Consider the following 17,653-nt stretch of genomic DNA (forward strand, 5'->3'; position numbering starts at 1 on the left):
ATACTTTCACAGTGTTCCAGTGCTGGTTGTATACATAGAAAGTGACTGCTTTATTGTGAACTCAGCTCATTAACATTTTAGTAATTAAGTCTCTGAGCAGTTGTTGTGTAGGGCTTTCTAAATGGCTGCTGAAATTTGTCTCCCATACAGGATGAGGAATAATGAAACATTGTTTAACTACAGTCAGCATAAATTAAGTGTAGCAGAAATTGAAAGAACCAAGTCCTGACATAGATATATGTTCAGAGGGATTGGAAATTCTAGCCACAGCAATTCAAATATTTCTGTCCTCTCCATTGCCATTTGCTTGCAGTAGAAGAGCTGTACCCACAACAAAATTATGCAGGGCTAGCTATGGAGCCAAAGTCAGGGACCATGCGGTAGGAAATCCTTTATGATCCTCCCCGACTGCAACAGGAGGGGTAGTCTCTTGTACATTAATCCTACTCTTGGGGACACACAGTTACATTACAGATGGCTGGGACAGCAACCAAAAAACCTAGTTCTTAAATAGAGTCTCCTTTGTCTAATTGCACTACTAGGAATTGTGGGAAAACTGAAGCTGTTCATTTTTGTTTTTTAAGGTTCATTGTCTAACTAGCGTAGGGGTCCTGTGTACAAGCTTAGCATCTACTATGCCTCTTATGGCTGAAATGTGTTGCAGTGACAGACTGAGAAAAGATACACACTATGCTAGAACTAATGTCCTCTCTCCCCCCATCCCTCCTTTTCAAGGTTGAGAGTGAGAAATTAAATGTGGAATCGTGTATGTCAATTTGCAAAAAGTACATTATATTCCATGTGCTTTAATGATTCTATAGGATAAAATTATAACAGCAAGAAAGCCATCTCTCTCTATATGTATAAAGGGGGGGGGGAACAAAAAAAAATAAACCACTTAGACACAATGTAGCATACATAGGAAACTAAGCACACACCAATCTAAGTTGCTGTAGCCCTTTTCTTCCATCTCACCTCTCACACTGTTTATTGCTATTATTCCTCATGTTAAGTCACAATGTAGACTGTGAGCTCCTTGGGGCATGGACTGTGTGTATTATTTATCATTAAGGCACTAAGCACATTTTGGGTGCAACATGCATAAATAGGGAAATATTTTATACTGTACTATTATGTTCCAAATGCAATTAATCTGATTCACAACCCTTGAATGAGCAATTAATCTACACTACTTTGACAGTGTTGTTTCCATATCATACTTCTTTACATACAGTTGTCTATATTGCTCCTGTGTAATGATAACTTCTAAGCACTGTTTCTTCATTTTAGCTAGTTTCATATTGTTAAGCCCAGCTGCTTGGAAACAAGTTAAACTCTCATAAGGCAAATGTAGGCGTGTATTCTGATTTTGGTGCGCGTGCATAACTGCTAGTGAAGCCAACAAGAGTTGAACATATTCATTCAAAAGAGAATATAACACAATTATCCTTTCTGTAAAAACATTGCTGTGATTCTTCAGTTGTAGCACAGGTGCCTTTAGTTTCCATGCAACCTTATTCTAACCAGGGCGAGTGCCAAAGGACTATTCCTTTCTCTGAGAAAGTGACCCACTAACTCAGGCAGGTTTGATGAGGCAGAATTTTCACTTGCCTTTTCATTTTTTGACTGTTGTTTTCCCCCCCCCATTTAATCCCAATGCAGTGATACTCACAATACGATCACTGACACAGCTATATGTAATCACTGATGTTATAGTGTTATTCAGAAGTGGTGGTTACGGAGTTTGTTTGTTTAAGTTAATAATTGCTGCCATTTTCTTGAGAACTGACATGCCGCATCAAAGATGCTTCCCAGAGAAATCTTCTATAATTACAAGTTAAGCTGATGTTCCATTATGAAGTAGGTAGAATAGAGTAGGATTACTTTTAAAAGGATTGTATTGATCTGCTTTGGAGGCCGTTTCATTTTGCAACGCTAATAATAAGTAAGTGGATAGATTATGAAGATATGCTACGAGGGCTGTAAATACTTATTTGACATATATAGGCCATAACGATGATCCCTTTTCTTTCGTTTGGTCAATGTCTGCGATTTAAGGCAGACGAGATTCTATTTTGGGTGATGGGATTGCTATGTCTAACATTAATGATTAATATTTTCCATTTCTTAACTTTAGCAGTAAAACAATAGGAATGGAGAACATCAAATATACAATATTTAGAAACAATAAAAGCAAGAAGCAACAGGAAAGTAATTTTTTCAACATAAAAGAGAAAATATCATCCGGTCTTTGAAAAAAATCAGTTAGGAAGATAATACAAACAGTTAACAGCTAAGGCACATATCTACAAGGATTTAAGGTCTAATTAGATACTGACAACAAGAGTAAATATTTCATTCATATGCTACTTACATTTATTCAATGAATCAGTAGCACAAGAATCCTCTAACTTACTATTTCCAGCATTTAAAAAAATCAGTCAGCTAGTCACATTATAAAACCAATAGCTCTTCCTGCCAAATTTGATCTGACAATGACATGGATAATAAAGTGAAAACTTAGGGTTGATATATTGAATGTGAGGAACTAACACAATCAAATGTTTATAATGGTTCATGGTTGGTTGAGTGAAGTCTGTAAACACAAAGACCTTGTGTCCAGGAATTAGCTTATCTGCACATGGACAGGCAAGTCTCAGAATTCATTCACCACGTAGGTAAAAATATTGCTCTACTTCTTAGGACCTAATTCTCCTCGGCCTTGCCTCTTGTATAGTTATTTACACCTGTGCAAAGTGAGTGTAAAAGAGCTACCAGTGTGATTGGCTTGCTTCTTACACCCACTTTGCACACCACTTTTTGCATGTATGGTTGGCTGCACAAGGTGCAAAGGAATGTAAAATTAGGCCCCTTATTATCACCTGAAGATTTGAACACATTTGTTTCTTATTGACATATTGCTCCCTTCTTTAGCCATCAACATCAAGATTTTCTTTTGCAGAATGTAGCTCAGATCTATGAGACATGAAAGGCCAAATTCTGCTGTCAGCATACCCACTAAAAGACAGTAGTGATGCATAGCTGTAGTGAAAAGTTATAATTTTGCCATTTGTGATTTAATTAGTGGTTCACAAGTCATCTGCACATAGCACACTCCCTACTGTACAGGCATGGCCTGCAGTTTCCCAGCTGTGCTGGTGTTGCAAATTAAGTATTGGACTATGAACATGGGGTATGTAACCTGGAGATTCATAACTCACACAAATTGGGCAGGTTTGAGTGAGCTAACCTAAATACATTTTTCTTAAGAGAACAGGAGAAGACAAGCACGTTGCACTTTCTCTCTCCAACAGGTTGCAGTGTGTGAACTCTATTTGTGGCTCAAAAAGGAAAACCCAGAGATTTGGGTGGAATTTTACACCTGGTAGTAATTAGTGGATGAAGAAGCTTAAGAGATCTATCTTATGTGATATGTTCATGGCATACTCAGAGCAGTTACATAAAAACATAAATGCATCGCAACCTTACAGAAACAGTAACACTATTTTAGTTCTTAAAATCCAGAACGTTAACACACAGAGAAAAAGCAGGCCGATACCTAAGGCAGAGAGACACAACTCACCACACCTTGCCCTAGGCTGGTTCTTGGCAGACTGACTCTGATCTCACACTTCCTTACAGAGTACCCTAGGCTGCAAGCAGGGCCAGGAAACCACCTTTCTGATTAAAATGGATAGCTTGTAATTTTAACATTATCTAATCTGTCTCAATGATTATACCAGGTTATTAGCTTTGGTCTTTCAGCAGAGCCACAAACCTCAAGCGCTGACCACCTTTTAGAAACTAAAGAGCCTGTGCTACTTTTAAAACATGTAATATAAATGTTAGCAATAATTGGCATTTCTATAGCACTTTCTGGGCAAAGGACCACAAAACTCTTTTAGTCGTCCCAATACCCCTAGTTAGGTAGGTGAGTGTTACGTTCCCACTTTGTGGATGAGGTAAATAAGACAGAAAGATGACATAATTGATCCAGGGACACTAAATCAAGGATTCTAGCCTCATAGTTCTGGTCAGATTCCAACTAGGGCAACTAAATTATTTGGTCCTGGCTATTTGCAAAACCACCTTTCTCCTCATGTGATATCATTCTGATCAGCTGAGGAGCTTGAGCTACCCTGCTTTAACTGGGAGAGAGCTACTCATGGGTTATTTTTGTTTTGTGGTTCTGCCTACCTAAATCCCTCCTTTTATTATCCCAAAATTTATTGCACAGCGTTTCCCAGCTACAGAGACCACCCCACCCCCGAAGTCCCTGCTTCTCCTTTTACTGTAGCTGGAAGCTGCTCTCACTTGCTTCCCCACCCAGGAGAGGGCCTTTACAAAGCCAACAGGAGGTCAGCCCCAGTACAAGCCAGGGAGGAGCTACCTCAGGCTGCAGGGGGAATGGCTTCAGCTGTTTTACTCTTGAAACAAATTGCTGCACAAGTCTCTTAACACGTTCAACCACGTTAAAGTAGCAAGTCATTTTTTGAATTTGCTAGTATAAAATTAATGGTACACTAATTTAGGTGGGACTTTATGGCTCCACTCATGTGCTGATGGAGATTGATACATTTAATGTGGTTTTATCAGTTCAAAGGAAGCGAGAATTGTAGCAGTTAGTGATACTCTGCTGTAGCACTGTTGAAACAAAGTCCTGCAACAATAGGGGTAAGGTGTGCCCTTGTTGTTGTTGTTTGTTGTTTAAGGTTAGGAAAAGCTCTTGATAGAGTAAAAAAACCAGCACAAAAGCACTTATAGTTTGTTCTTCATTTTGTGAGACAAGTTTTTAGGATGAGGACAGTGGGGAAACTCAAAAGGAGATTTTAAAACGTTTGGGTTTTGTCCTTACATTAGGTTATCATCAGCTGTTGTATATCTCACAAATATGACAGGTTTAATCAAATGTTAGAAAGAGCACTCTACCATTATATAAGATTTTGTTCTAGAAAAGCAGGTAAAAATATATCACTAACTCCTGGTAGATTCAGCTCTGTGAAATTAATGAACAAATGTTAGCAGTCTGGAGGCAGCTCACACCCATCCTTAATGGCTAGATAGACCTCTGCTGTTACTGAGCCCTATACTTTGCAGCTCCCTGCACCTGTGGAGGCTGCTGCATCTAGAGGGAAATTCACATCCCAGTAGTATTTCAACTGTTGCTCTTCCTCAGAGGTTATTCCAGGAAAGGGGAGGCTTAGCTTCTGAAAGGCATTCCACAGAAATCCTACCAGCAGAGATGACGCATAACTGTTGATAGTGGGATGGCACAGTTTAAAGGTGCTGGTGGTATGCAGTGGGGTTCAGGGCAGGGCATATAAACCCTGGCAGAAATCTGCGGGGGGAGGGAGGACATGTGAATCCACGTGCCCAACCCACGTGCGCCCCCCGACGTGTTGACTCCCTTTCCTTAGCCGCACAGCACACAGTGAACCCCCCAGCAGAGGGGAGGTTGTGATCTGCGTGAGCCACTACTGCTTGTCTTTGTGTGGCTCGGCTTTGAGCCAAAGAGGCTTGTGTCAAGGAGGGTGGTCACTGCTGGTCCTTTGCCAAAAGAAAAACACATGGACCTTCTTAGATACGCAACATTTATGACAATTTCATGCATATGGGGTGGGTGGAGAGAAATAGAAGTGTTGAGCTTTTATGAGAAATGCTGAGCCATTTTCAGAAGCTAAACTCATTTATACATTCATTCAGTTGCTAGTAGTAAAGGTGCTGGTTTAGTATTTTTACTCCTTTGAGCTTTTCTGTTGTATTAAAGGAAACTGCTATATTTCAATCTTTAAATATGCTGTGTTATTGTTGTGCTATATGTATTGAGTTATAGTCAAGGGTGGGATTGTGTAGCGCTCGGTACTGTCCAAACTCTCAAGAAAACATGGGCCTTGTCCCATTGAAGTTGCACTCTAATGTATGAGATCTTTATCAAGTGATTGCTACAGAATTTGACTAACTTTACTACAGCCAATAGCTCTGGTGAGTTGTGCTCCCTTCCACTTACACTGACTGAGGGGCACAAGGGTTAGTGGAAAGTGGGCTGGGCTGCAGAAGGGGGAAGCATGCCTCTTCCCAACAACATTCCTTTTTCAGTTCCTTACCTCTTCTCAAGAGAGGCTGTCACTTGACCCAAGTTAGGTGATGAAGTTGTTGAATGTCACCATTCAGGGCAACTGCACCTGTGTTTCCCACTCATGGTCCAGCAAGGACCCCAGCTCTCCGGCTTCCAGCTTCCCCGCAGGCACCGTGCTTGTGTAGAGACCTGCATTCCTCTTCCTCCTGACCAGGATATTTCCTGGCTACACATTTCCCTGACCCTATGGTGATATTCCTAGCAAAAGACAGACTACTTTTGAAGGTCTGTTTTGCTTGTCTCCTCAGAGATGGTACACAGTGTGCTTGTCACAGCTAAGTTGCCACACAAACTCTTTCTAAGCAAACACGTTTAGTCTTTAAGGCATTACAGAGAAACCATATTAAAAACATACACATGTGGTAATAAGCGTACTAGAGATCACCCCCTCACTCCCACCAGGGCTCTGGTCAGTGATTAGTCCTTGAAACCCTGCACAGGGATTTTTTCCTGTGGTCACAAGTTTTGTTCCAGATCAGTCTAAAACTTTGGCTTGCAGATGTGAAAGGTTGTGTGAGTCCAATATGCTTACTGTTCTGCCACTCCAATTTTAATTTAAAAAGAGGTATTTGAAACAATGAAGTTGCAAATGTAGCACCAGTCACTGGAGCCCTGTAGCGAAAATCTGCAGGGATAACATGATTTTGTTCGCATTAATCCAAAGGAGCACATTTCCATAGTAAGGCAAGTTTCTAATTCTCCAAGGAAAAGAGGCGACATTTATCAAGAGGAAGGAATACTACTATTTCATTACCATAGACTTTGGTAGCACCTGGATCATTTTAGGAAGGAACACAAGAGTGGGACCATGTGACATAATGAAGAAAACTCACACAGCAAAAAGAGGCTCTGGAGAACAGAGACTAGCAGATACAAATTAATTTAAGAAAGAGAAAGCACATCAGAAGATCTATACTAAGAAACCCCTTCCAGCTTGTGCTCCTAGCAGGGAGTGCAATCTTTCACAATATTTCATGACTGTGGCTGCATAAGTACTCCTCACTCCCCTGAGAAGGCAGTGGACCTTCTCACATAGGTAGGAATTACTCCTATGAGTAACAGTTCTCTGTTCTGAGCCCAGTCTGAGTGAATCAGAGTGCTCCTAAATCTCTTCTTGCTTGCACTAGATGTGATAGGGTTGGTGGCCTGCTTTGAGCGCTAGTTTCTTGTGTTTACCAACCTTATGAGACCAACACTGAAAACAAGAACACGTAAAAGATCCCATCCCTCTTGGTTATGTGATACCAGCCAGAGCACCAGGCATTTAATAGAATATTGCTTTCACTGTGAAATGAGCCCGGGAGATCAATATACCTTTAGTGGCATTGCTTTAAGACTTGCCATTAAAAATAGAAACCCAGATTCCTTTACAGCCTACTCTGAGATGCCCACCGATGGGCCAAAAACATCTTGAAAATGGTGGGTCTACTGCATGGGGGACAAAAGCAGCAGATACTTCCCACAAAGAGACTCCACAAACTGCTTGGAGTGTGCTGCACAATGTATCCCTAACATGGGTCTCTATTGCTCACTACAGAGCAGGGGAATATGAGCATATCTCCATATCCAGAAGTAACTGGATGCAGCCCAATTGCTCAGGTACCTTGGCCTTATTTCCATGCTGGGGTGAGGAATATATTTCCATAATTCCCTCCTATTTCTCAGAGGCAAATGCCAGTTTATTCAGGCTTTGCTTAGGCTCAGGATTGGTCCAGTGTAAAGATTTTAAGGCTGCTGTAAGAGGGCTCAATTTAAGCTGACATAAATGATCAACATTTTAACTTAGATTTTTAAAAAACTGATCAAGACAGCTGGCTGGTGGCAAAAAAGTTGTGTGGCAGTGTAATCTCTTCTGAGCTAAAACTGAATGGCACCCTCTGAAAACATATACAGCAAATTTGAACAATAAATCAAGGTGAATCAAAGCAAGCTCAAATATATTCTGAAATTCAGGCCATCTGAAATACTACATCTCTTACAAGGTTATATTTTTAGATCCAATGCAGCTGAGCAGGAGGCAATGGATTATTTTTTGGTGGACGTAAATACATTAGGAAACTACCGAACCACATGAACTAAACCATACATTAGAAAACTACTAAACCAATGCCAGGGTGAGAGGAAAAGGACCTAGCAACACTAGATGCTGCTCATGATTGTATTTCTTGACTTCCTTATGTAATACTTAACTTACATAAGAGAAAGGAGAAAGCAGAACTAAGAATAAAGTTCATAATCAAGCTATCCAATATATCTGTGCTGGTCAATCCTGTTAGAATGCTTCTCATAACTTCAAGAGACAAAATGGGTGAGGTAATATCTTTTATTGGATGGACCAACTTCTGTCGGTGAGAGACACAAGCTTTTGAGCTACACAGAGCTCTTCTTCAGGTCTGGGAAAGGTACTCAGAGTGTCACAGCTAAATACAAGATCAAACAGATTGTCCTAACTACTAATGCTGAACATATTCTAAGGGACCATTCCAGGTGAAGTGACAGACAGGTCAAATTTGGATACTTCTATTCCCGAGCATCCATGGGCAAACAGAACCCTTTGTGTTTACATTTACCCGAGACATAGTTACTTCTATATATTTTCCCTCTCGCTTGCCCTGCCAGAGAGGCAGAGAAGGAGTTTCCAATCTAGAGCATCTGATGGTAAAATGTTTGCAGAACAGATGTTCATTGGCAAACTGTTCCTATTTTTGCTTCTTCTACATAAAAACCTGTACTGTATGGACAGTATATGGATTATTTTTGCATAGCTCATGTTGCCTTTACAGTAATACCTATCAGGAAACCAAGGCAACCAGGAGACAGAAATGTAAATGTAAGGCAAGTATAAGACTGATTTTTTCCCCCATATCGACTGACCTTGAAGCAATGTTTCAAATATAATCAGCATGAACATATCACATAAGCACATTTTGTTGCTACTCATTCATTTCCACTTCTGTTGCAAAAATAAATACCTTATGAGAAATCTGTACACTGCATTTTGTCATATGATGGCAATTTTTCCTCCTTTCAGTTGTTCACACCAGTAAGGGTTGGGGGTTTTTTTGGGGAGGTGGGGGGGGGCGGGAAGAGGGGTGAGAAAATTGATGACGGTGCCAATATCCAGAGCCGTATCCTATAAAGAGAGGGAATAAAATAAAGTCTATATTAATCTTGAGCCTGGTAACTCAAGCTTCTTGACAGATGAGACAGAGAAATGATTTGCCAGAAGTGCAGACAAGCAACAAAAATGTTTATGCTGCAGACTGTTTCTGTTTTCTTGTATTTTTACATACAATGGGCTATGTTGTACTATATCTCCATGGCAATCACTGAAGAGTTCTTCCAGAAGCCAGTGGCATAATATGGCCTACTAATTTCTTTTTAGAAAGTTTTATTTTGATTTCTCAGTAATTTTTCAAAGTAGTCATCGTGGTAGGTAAATAAATGTATTTTCTTGTTTAACTTGTACATGCATAGGACTTGGTCAGCAAAACATCAGTCTCTGAATAGCTTGGAGATATGCTAAGGGGTAAGATGGTCAAGAAGTGTGGAAACCAGGGAGACAAAGAGAGGCATAATTCTCCTGTTCTGCCTCTTCCACTACGATGGTCTGTGTAAATGAAGACAGCCACTGTTAACAGCCTTCATAAATTAAGCTGGCCTCTGGCGTGTTTAGCTGCTGGTACCAAGCTCCTTCTTGATGTTTTCATAGTTAGCTCATTCACTTTTGCACCTGTACAAGAACACAGTATCACATACAAATGCAAAAAACACACATGATCCTACAAATGTATTTAATTTACAATGCACATATCAGTTATGATTTTTCTTTATTTCATACACCGTCCATGCATGATAACCCCTCTTTTAGGCATGGATAGTTAAATGTAGTGGTGCATTCTGATTAATGAAATTACCACCCTCTGCAGAAAGTAGGCAGGTATATTTTTTAAAAAAAATTATCTCCCTTTTACTCTCCTCTTCTTTCATCTAAGTAGTTGCAAGAATTCAGTCTGTCAGCAATTCTCATTAAAATGCAGCCTAAAGTAGACTTGCCTACAAAATTCAAATATATAAGGAATTTATATTAGTGATATTACTCACAATGTGTACATATTTACATAATCTGATCATGAATGCAAGCAGCTTTGTAGTCTAATTCCAATAGCTATAAATCATGTAAATCCGTGTGTGTGTGTGTATGTGTGTTTAAAAACAGATTAATCTCTAGACAGTAGTACCTTTGTGAAACACAGAATTGTCAAGGGTAGGATCTATTCTATTGAATGGAACTGCTCTTGAATTGCACTACTTGGCCACTGACATGGCAGTTGGTTTCAGAGTGGTAGCCGTGTTAGTCTGTATCAACGAAAACAACGAGGAGTCCTTGTGGCACCTTAGAGACTAACAAATTTATTTGGGTATAAGCTTTTGTGGGCTATCGCCCACTTCATCAGATGCATGCAGTGAAAAATACAGTATATATATTACAGCACATGAAATGATGGGATTTGCCTTACCAAGTGGAGGGTCAGTGCTAACGAGGCCAATTCAGTCAAGGTGGAAGAGGTCTATTCTCAACAGTCCACACAAGAGATCCACTTCATAGACACTACAGTGCAAATAAGTCATGGTCACATAAACACAACCCTATACTGGAAACCTACTGACCACTATACTTGCCTACATGCCTCCAGCTTTCATCCAGACCACATCACACGATCCATTGTGTATAGCCAAGCCCTAAGATACAACCGCATTTGCTCCAATCCCTCAGACAGAGACAAACACCTACAGGATCTCTATCAAGCGTTCTTAAAACTACAATACCCATCTGGGGAAGTGAGGAAACAGATTGACAGAGTGAGACCCAGAAGTCACCTACTACAGGACAGGCCCAACAAAGAAAGTAACAGAACGCCACTAGCCGTCACCGATGGCCCCCAACTAAAATCTCTCCAGTGCATCAGCAAGGATCTACAACCTATCCTGAAGGATGGTCCCTCACTCTCACAGACCTTGGGAGACAGGCCAGTCCTTGCTTACAGACAGCCCCCCAACCTGAAGCAAATACTCACCAGCAACTACACACCACACAACAAAAACACTAACCCAGGAACCAATCCCTGCAACAAACCCCGTTGCCAATTCTGTCCTCATATTTATTCAAGGGACACCATCATAGGACCTAACCACATCAGCCACACCATCAAGGGCTCGTTCACCTGCACATCTACCAATGTGATATATGCCATCATGTGCCAGCAATGCCCTTCTGCCATGTACATTGGCCAAACCAGACAGTCTCTACGCAAAAGAATAAATGGACACAGATCAGACATCAAGAATTGTAAAATTCAAAAACCAGGTGGAGAACACTTCAATCTCCCCGGGCACTCAATAGCAGACTTAAAAGTGGCAATTCTTCAACAAAAAAAACTTCAGAAACAGACTTCAACGAGAAACTGCAGAACTGGAATTAATTGGCAAACTGGACACTGTCAAATTAGGCCTGAATAAAGACTGCGAGTGGATGGGTCACTACAAAAAGTAATTTTCCCTCTGTTGATACTCACACCTTCTTGTCAACTGTTGAGAATAGGCCAATTCCACCTTGATTGAATTGGCCTCATTAGCACTGACCCCCCACTTGGTAAGGCAACTCCTATCTTTTCATGTGCTGTAATATATATACTACTGTATTTTTCACTCCATGCATCTGATGAAGTGGGTTTTAGCCCACGAAAGCTTATGCCCAAATAAATGTGTTAGTCTCTAAGGTGCCACAGGGACTCCTCATTGTTTTTGACACGTTAGTACAGCAGATGTACAGATCACTGATGGGAGCAGGCATGACATTTTCCAAATGAAAATGGGCCAAGTCTTCCCTTTCTTAAAACTTTAAACAAATAGGGGACTGGATAGCTCAGAGATACGATGATGGGCGAGAATTTCCAATTTGCGTCATTTGACTAAACTGTGGTGGCTCAGTAGTGATGCCTGTTTGAAATTAGTTTGCTGGTCTCAGAATAAATTTCTAGCAGACATCTCTCTGTTTCACAACCCACCAGCACAGCAGGTACCTTGCTGGCAATCTCAGCAGAAAGCCCCAGACCAGGCTGGAACTATCCTCCAACTTCGGAGGTCGCTTCCAGCTCAGTGCAGGGAAAACTTTGGCTGCTGGTATTGGCATCTGGTCTCGGGAGAGATGCCAGTTTCTAGTGCCCCCCATCATCAAGCACCTTTCAAGAAGGCTAAACTTCTCAGCAACAACATTTGCCTTATCTCAATGATCCCTTTGATTGGAACTTTTCCCGTCATTTGTAAATATAAAACTAAAAAATGAAATTGGTTTTTGTTCTGGTTTTGTTTTACTGAGATCAGATGAACCACGCAGCATTCTGTAGAGATTAATTTCTTCACCCCCTTCACCCCTTCTGAGACATTTCCCTTAGACCTGGAACAAGTTATGTGCAAAGATGGGTGCAGAGAGGTACACATTTATTCCCAGTAACCAGCCAATTCGTTTTTAACATCTGGAGTAACCCAAATCCTGCCCGGTGATGTGCAAATGCATTGGCGGGTAGAGAACTTCGGAAGTTCTCCTCCAGGAGTGAAACAATTGCGCAGCAGTACAGTATTGCTACACAACAGTCAGGAGAATTCAGAGGGCACAGCAGGGCATTTTGGCTGGCTGGTCCCCTATTCTTTCAAGATTGTGATCTCTTGCAAGGGATTGGACTGCACAGCATGGGAGTATATGAAGCAATAGGTGTGAGAAGGATGGCTGTCTAATTAAGGCAGTGCACTAGAATTCAGGAGAGAACTCTTCAATTCCCAACTTTGCCAAAGACTTCTGGACCACCTGGGATAAATCAGAGTAGTTCTATTAACTTGGGCCTTTGGCAAATCACTTCGTCTCTCTTTGCCTCAGTCCCTCTCCTGGAAAGTAGAAATAATGAAACTCAGATGCTCACATTGTGGTGATGAGGGACTAAGGATGTGGAATACAGAGATTTTGCAGGTGGAAAAAAAAATCTTCCCTCTTCAAAACAGAGCATCAGTACATTTAACTAGTGCACAATCACACTGCTGCTGACAGCAGGTGGCTTCATAAAGCAGATCAGGGATACTGACTGCTCTTTTCTCAAATACAGATTTTAATGGGAAAACTACAAAAGCAAGCATTGCTGGGGTTTGAAGAAGGCCAAGGTATACTTTCTACACAAAAAAAGGCACCTGCTACAGATTAGGTTCATTTAAAGACTTGCTCATTTTCATTTCTAAAATCTCCATCTAAATTGCTTTCCTCAGGGGTCAATTGTGGTAGGTACTGCTACTTCCACTAATGGGGTTAATGGGAGCTGTGGGTGTAGCCACAGCAGAATAGAGTCCTAAATCCTTTCATGTCAAAAGAGCACTTTTTTAAAATGGGGATGATTGTTGTCAGGTACCTTGAGACACTTGTGTGTAAAAAGGCTCTCTGCAGGTTTATTTTCTATGTGAGGCGTGAGATAACAATTTGTCATGTGTCTTTGTAGGAGCAGCTGAAGGCTTTGGACTGGGAAATAAACACATTTGTGGATTATATGTTTGGATCTCGAGGTAAGTGTGCTTTCCAGGACTCAGAACGCATGGTCTTTTAATGTGCAAACAAAAGCTGTTTGAATCATCTTCAGATGCAACGTAATAACTGAAAATAAGAAAAGCAGTTGTTTTCCTGAAGACAGTCACCAAGATATTCAAAGCTGACTAGAAATTTTGAATGCCTCACTGCAAATGCCGTAAGGAGGCCAGGCTGGATTTTCTGAAAGTGCTGAGCACCCACCTTCTGGAAAATCAAGCCCTGGAGTCTCCTGGATTGTCCTGGAGTCTCCGGGAATTAAGATTATGTCATGTGATAAAACCTCCAGGAACACGTCTGGCCAAAACTGGCAACCCTATCAAGCCCTGTGAGGTGTCTCAAGTGAGGCATTCCAGAATTGTCTCCCAAAATCACCGGTTAGTTATTTAAGAAAAAAGTCTTTAGCACACAGTGTAGTTAAGAAAGAAAGAAAAGAAAGAAAGAAAACAAACCAAAAATCTGTTGAAAACTCAGGAACTCTAAGTTACAGTGTCAAAAACAGCCTTAATTTTAGCTCATCCTCTAGCTAATCACACACCACTTGTTTATACCCAGATATATCCCATTACGTCATCATCATCTGCATTTCCATTCTAGCCCACAAATAATACCCAAAGTGTTGCACTACAAACCACTTCTCCACTTATCACATTTGGGCCACTGACCCCGATACAAAGTTTCCCTCACTTCAGCCATCTAATACGTTGGCCATATACATAGGGTAAGCAGGCGTGAAAAGCACCTTCCTTCCACCCCTAAACACATCCTAGGACCAACCTGGCCCAGAGATAACTAAATCTGGAGGGAAAAAATGATTATAGAATAAACAGAACGTACTTCTGTTACTGGCAGCGCTCCTTAAGTATTCACAGAATATAATATGTAGCTGTGTTTTCATGCACTCAGACGCTATGGTAATGAAAGCCATATAAACACAAATCAGACACTACATATCTGAGATTTTCCTGTCTCATTAATACTTGTCTGGTATTGGTCACTCAGATTATATCGCCTCAAAAATGTGTATAATAATATGAGCTGGTCAAAAATTTTCTTACAGAATAGTTTTCCATCAGAAAATGCCAGCATGGCAAAATCACTATGTTTTGTGAGAACGTGTGCATTTGGTCTGAAGTTTCATGGAAATTATTGAGATGTTTGGTTTCAATATGGTCAAAATGTTTCATTTCCACTTTGTTTTGATTTGTCATATTATTTATAATAAAATAACTCAAACAAAACATTTTGATAAAGTCAAAACAAAATATTTTTGGAATATTTTTAATGAAAAATTATAAGATTTTGACTTTTCATCCTGAATCAGTATGAAACCAGACTTCAAAATCTCCAAATTTTCTGCACAAAGGAAATGCCATTTTTTGACCAGCTGTAATAATAATCCCATCTTCATGTGGTTCACCTAATTAACAAACTGATGAATCCTGAGAGTTGCTGACTGCAGTGAAAGCTATGGGCATCCAGAACCCCTCAGGATCAGATCCAAAATCTCAGCAAATCTGGTGCAGATTCAGAGGTCACTTCTTTCATACCCTTTCTGGTCTTTGGCTACTTGCTCTACTATCACCTGAGGAGGTCAGACTTGCTTCCTGGATCAAAATATGAAGACTTACAGCATAGTGTAATCATAAAGTATAAATTATATTATAATACGTTTTCAGATGCCTCATGCTTGCATTTCATCAGATTCTTCAAATCTTAACATTTCTTCCTTAAAGGGAAAACCGTTACAAGATTCTTAAAAACTGGAAAGTAGTATTTTTTTATTCCTCTGGGAGTGGCAATCACCTCCATCAACTGTGAAGCATATATGATCTTTGCAAAACTTTGGCTTGCACAATTTCTGGATTTCTACCTGAATCTATTTTAAAAATGAATAGAATGGCTTCCTAGAAAATACTTGTAAAATAGGTCTTTAATACTAGCAAGCTAATGCAGTCCAATAACCATATGTGTGAAGGTTTTGTTTCTTTTTACATACATAAAGGCTATGCCTTTTCAACCTTCTCTTTCCAGTGCCTCCAGAGCCAAGTCTTTGAGATGGATGAATTGCGGTTAATGTAACTGCATAGCAAATACTATAGCTCCACTGAGTCTTCAGAATGCACTTCAGTAAAACAAGTACTGCCTGTACCAACTCATTCAAAGAGATTCACGGTTGGCATTTGAAAAGCAAAGTCTCACAGGAATGACTGCCATTTGAAAGGAATTGAATGTTAATAGCCCAAATCAACCAGAGAAACAAAACCCTTTGAAAACATGTGTAGTGCTCAGAGAGATGGGTCTAAAGACATTCATGCACAGACACACATCCCAAGGAACTTATTGGAGGAGAAATAAAATGGGACTTCAGTCCCTCAGCATGACAGGATCTAGTGTCACTCTACTTCCACGTCAGTTGCTTCAAATACTTTCCTGAGTTCACTTGTGCTCAAATGTCAGGACTTTTCCTTTTCCCTCATTTATTGCTGAGTCGTCTCTTACCAGTTGGGAGCAGGACCTCAGTGGCATCTTACTCTAGCTCTTGGGGCTGATCCTGGTCCTTACTATGACCAATTTTCATTGATCCCACTGCTCTAAATTGCATCTTTGGACACAGATTGGCACCCAGAGACACCACGATCAGGGAAGCTTAAAGGTAGTTTACAGTCTTCCTTTGCCTTGGCTGTGTTGGATGCAGAAGGGCCAAAGCCAAAGACACAGCCCTTTGACTTGGACATATTACCCTGTGTCCGACAGATATGCTGTTAGCTGTTTTTTTATAAATGTGCTGAGAGGCCTTCAGTTATGAACACCTCTAAGTTGAAACAATTATTTGCCTCTAAATCCCTCCAAAACTGGTATCTCTCCCTGTTGCACTAGTTTAACCCAGCAGAGGGTAAGATTACAAGTTATTTTGAAGCACCATATTACTGAAGGAATGCTCCCATGTTGCTATTTTCTTCTCAGCTGGCAACAGGCTTACTTTTCATCTCCTTTTCCTCTCTCTCTGCTACTGACATCTGCTGGCAAGAACAGAACTGCAGTGTGTTCAACAGTGAAACAGCAGCCCAAGTGGTGCAATTTTATATTATATTTCTGAATTTAGCTGTGGCATTAAATTGTGCAATCATTAGACCAGTTAAGCCACTGGACGTAGCTATGCTAGTACAATTACAACTAGAAACGAGTGCAATTACAAATGGCAAATTGTATTTTAAAATACTCAGAGGACAATACTATCAATTCCATCACATCTCAAACACTAGCATTGAAAATACGATCTTGTTTGTCTACGGTCCCACACAGTAGCATGCACTTTTGCTTTAGTGGCCTGTGTATGTATAATGACACAGTGCAGAACAACATGGCACCCTGTAAAATGGTTATATAGACAGATGACTCACAAGAAGTTGCTGGACTGACCCTGAGAGAGAAGTTCTGATGAATTCTAGTGAGCTTACCTAAAAAGGCTAAAATAACAAAGCATTACAGATTTCTTTCTATTAGCTATTTTCCACCACTATCTGCTCTTGGTTTGACAGCAGGCTATCTGAAATACATGACTACTCTGTAAATCCATCTTTTTTATTTTGCTTTATTTTTAGACAATAGCTATTTAGGTGACAACCAGGGCAGTTCTAGGGGCAGGTAAGCAGGGCAGTCACCCTGGATGCCAACTTCCAGGGAGTGCTGAACTGCTGTGCCACTCAGCCTTCCCCCCCCTGCTCTGCTCCTGCTTGGTTGGATTTGGAGGATGCACCAAAAGTGTTTTTTGCCCTTTATAGACCAAACATTACTTTATAAAAGCAATTTCCATTGGTGACGTTGAAACTCAGATAACACAGGCTGTGATCCTGCAATGGAAGGCAATGGAAGCTCTGCCGTTAATTGCA

The 17,653-nt window shown here is 40.5% G+C and overlaps 1 protein-coding gene across 2 annotated transcripts in view; it reads left to right on the forward strand.

The window, feature by feature from the left end:
* Positions 1–17,653, forward strand: part of ELOVL2 (ELOVL fatty acid elongase 2) — a 93,419-nt gene that overhangs the window by 26,878 nt on the left and 48,888 nt on the right. For both annotated transcript variants that reach the window (XM_043540115.1, XM_037893166.2), the window contains one exon: positions 13,678–13,741. In XM_043540115.1, coding sequence (XP_043396050.1) covers positions 13,678–13,741 — 64 coding nt within the window. The remainder of the gene's footprint in view (positions 1–13,677; positions 13,742–17,653) is intronic.

Source organism: Chelonia mydas, chromosome 2 (assembly GCF_015237465.2).
Source record: "Chelonia mydas isolate rCheMyd1 chromosome 2, rCheMyd1.pri.v2, whole genome shotgun sequence".
Classification (NCBI taxonomy): Eukaryota; Metazoa; Chordata; order Testudines; family Cheloniidae; genus Chelonia; species Chelonia mydas.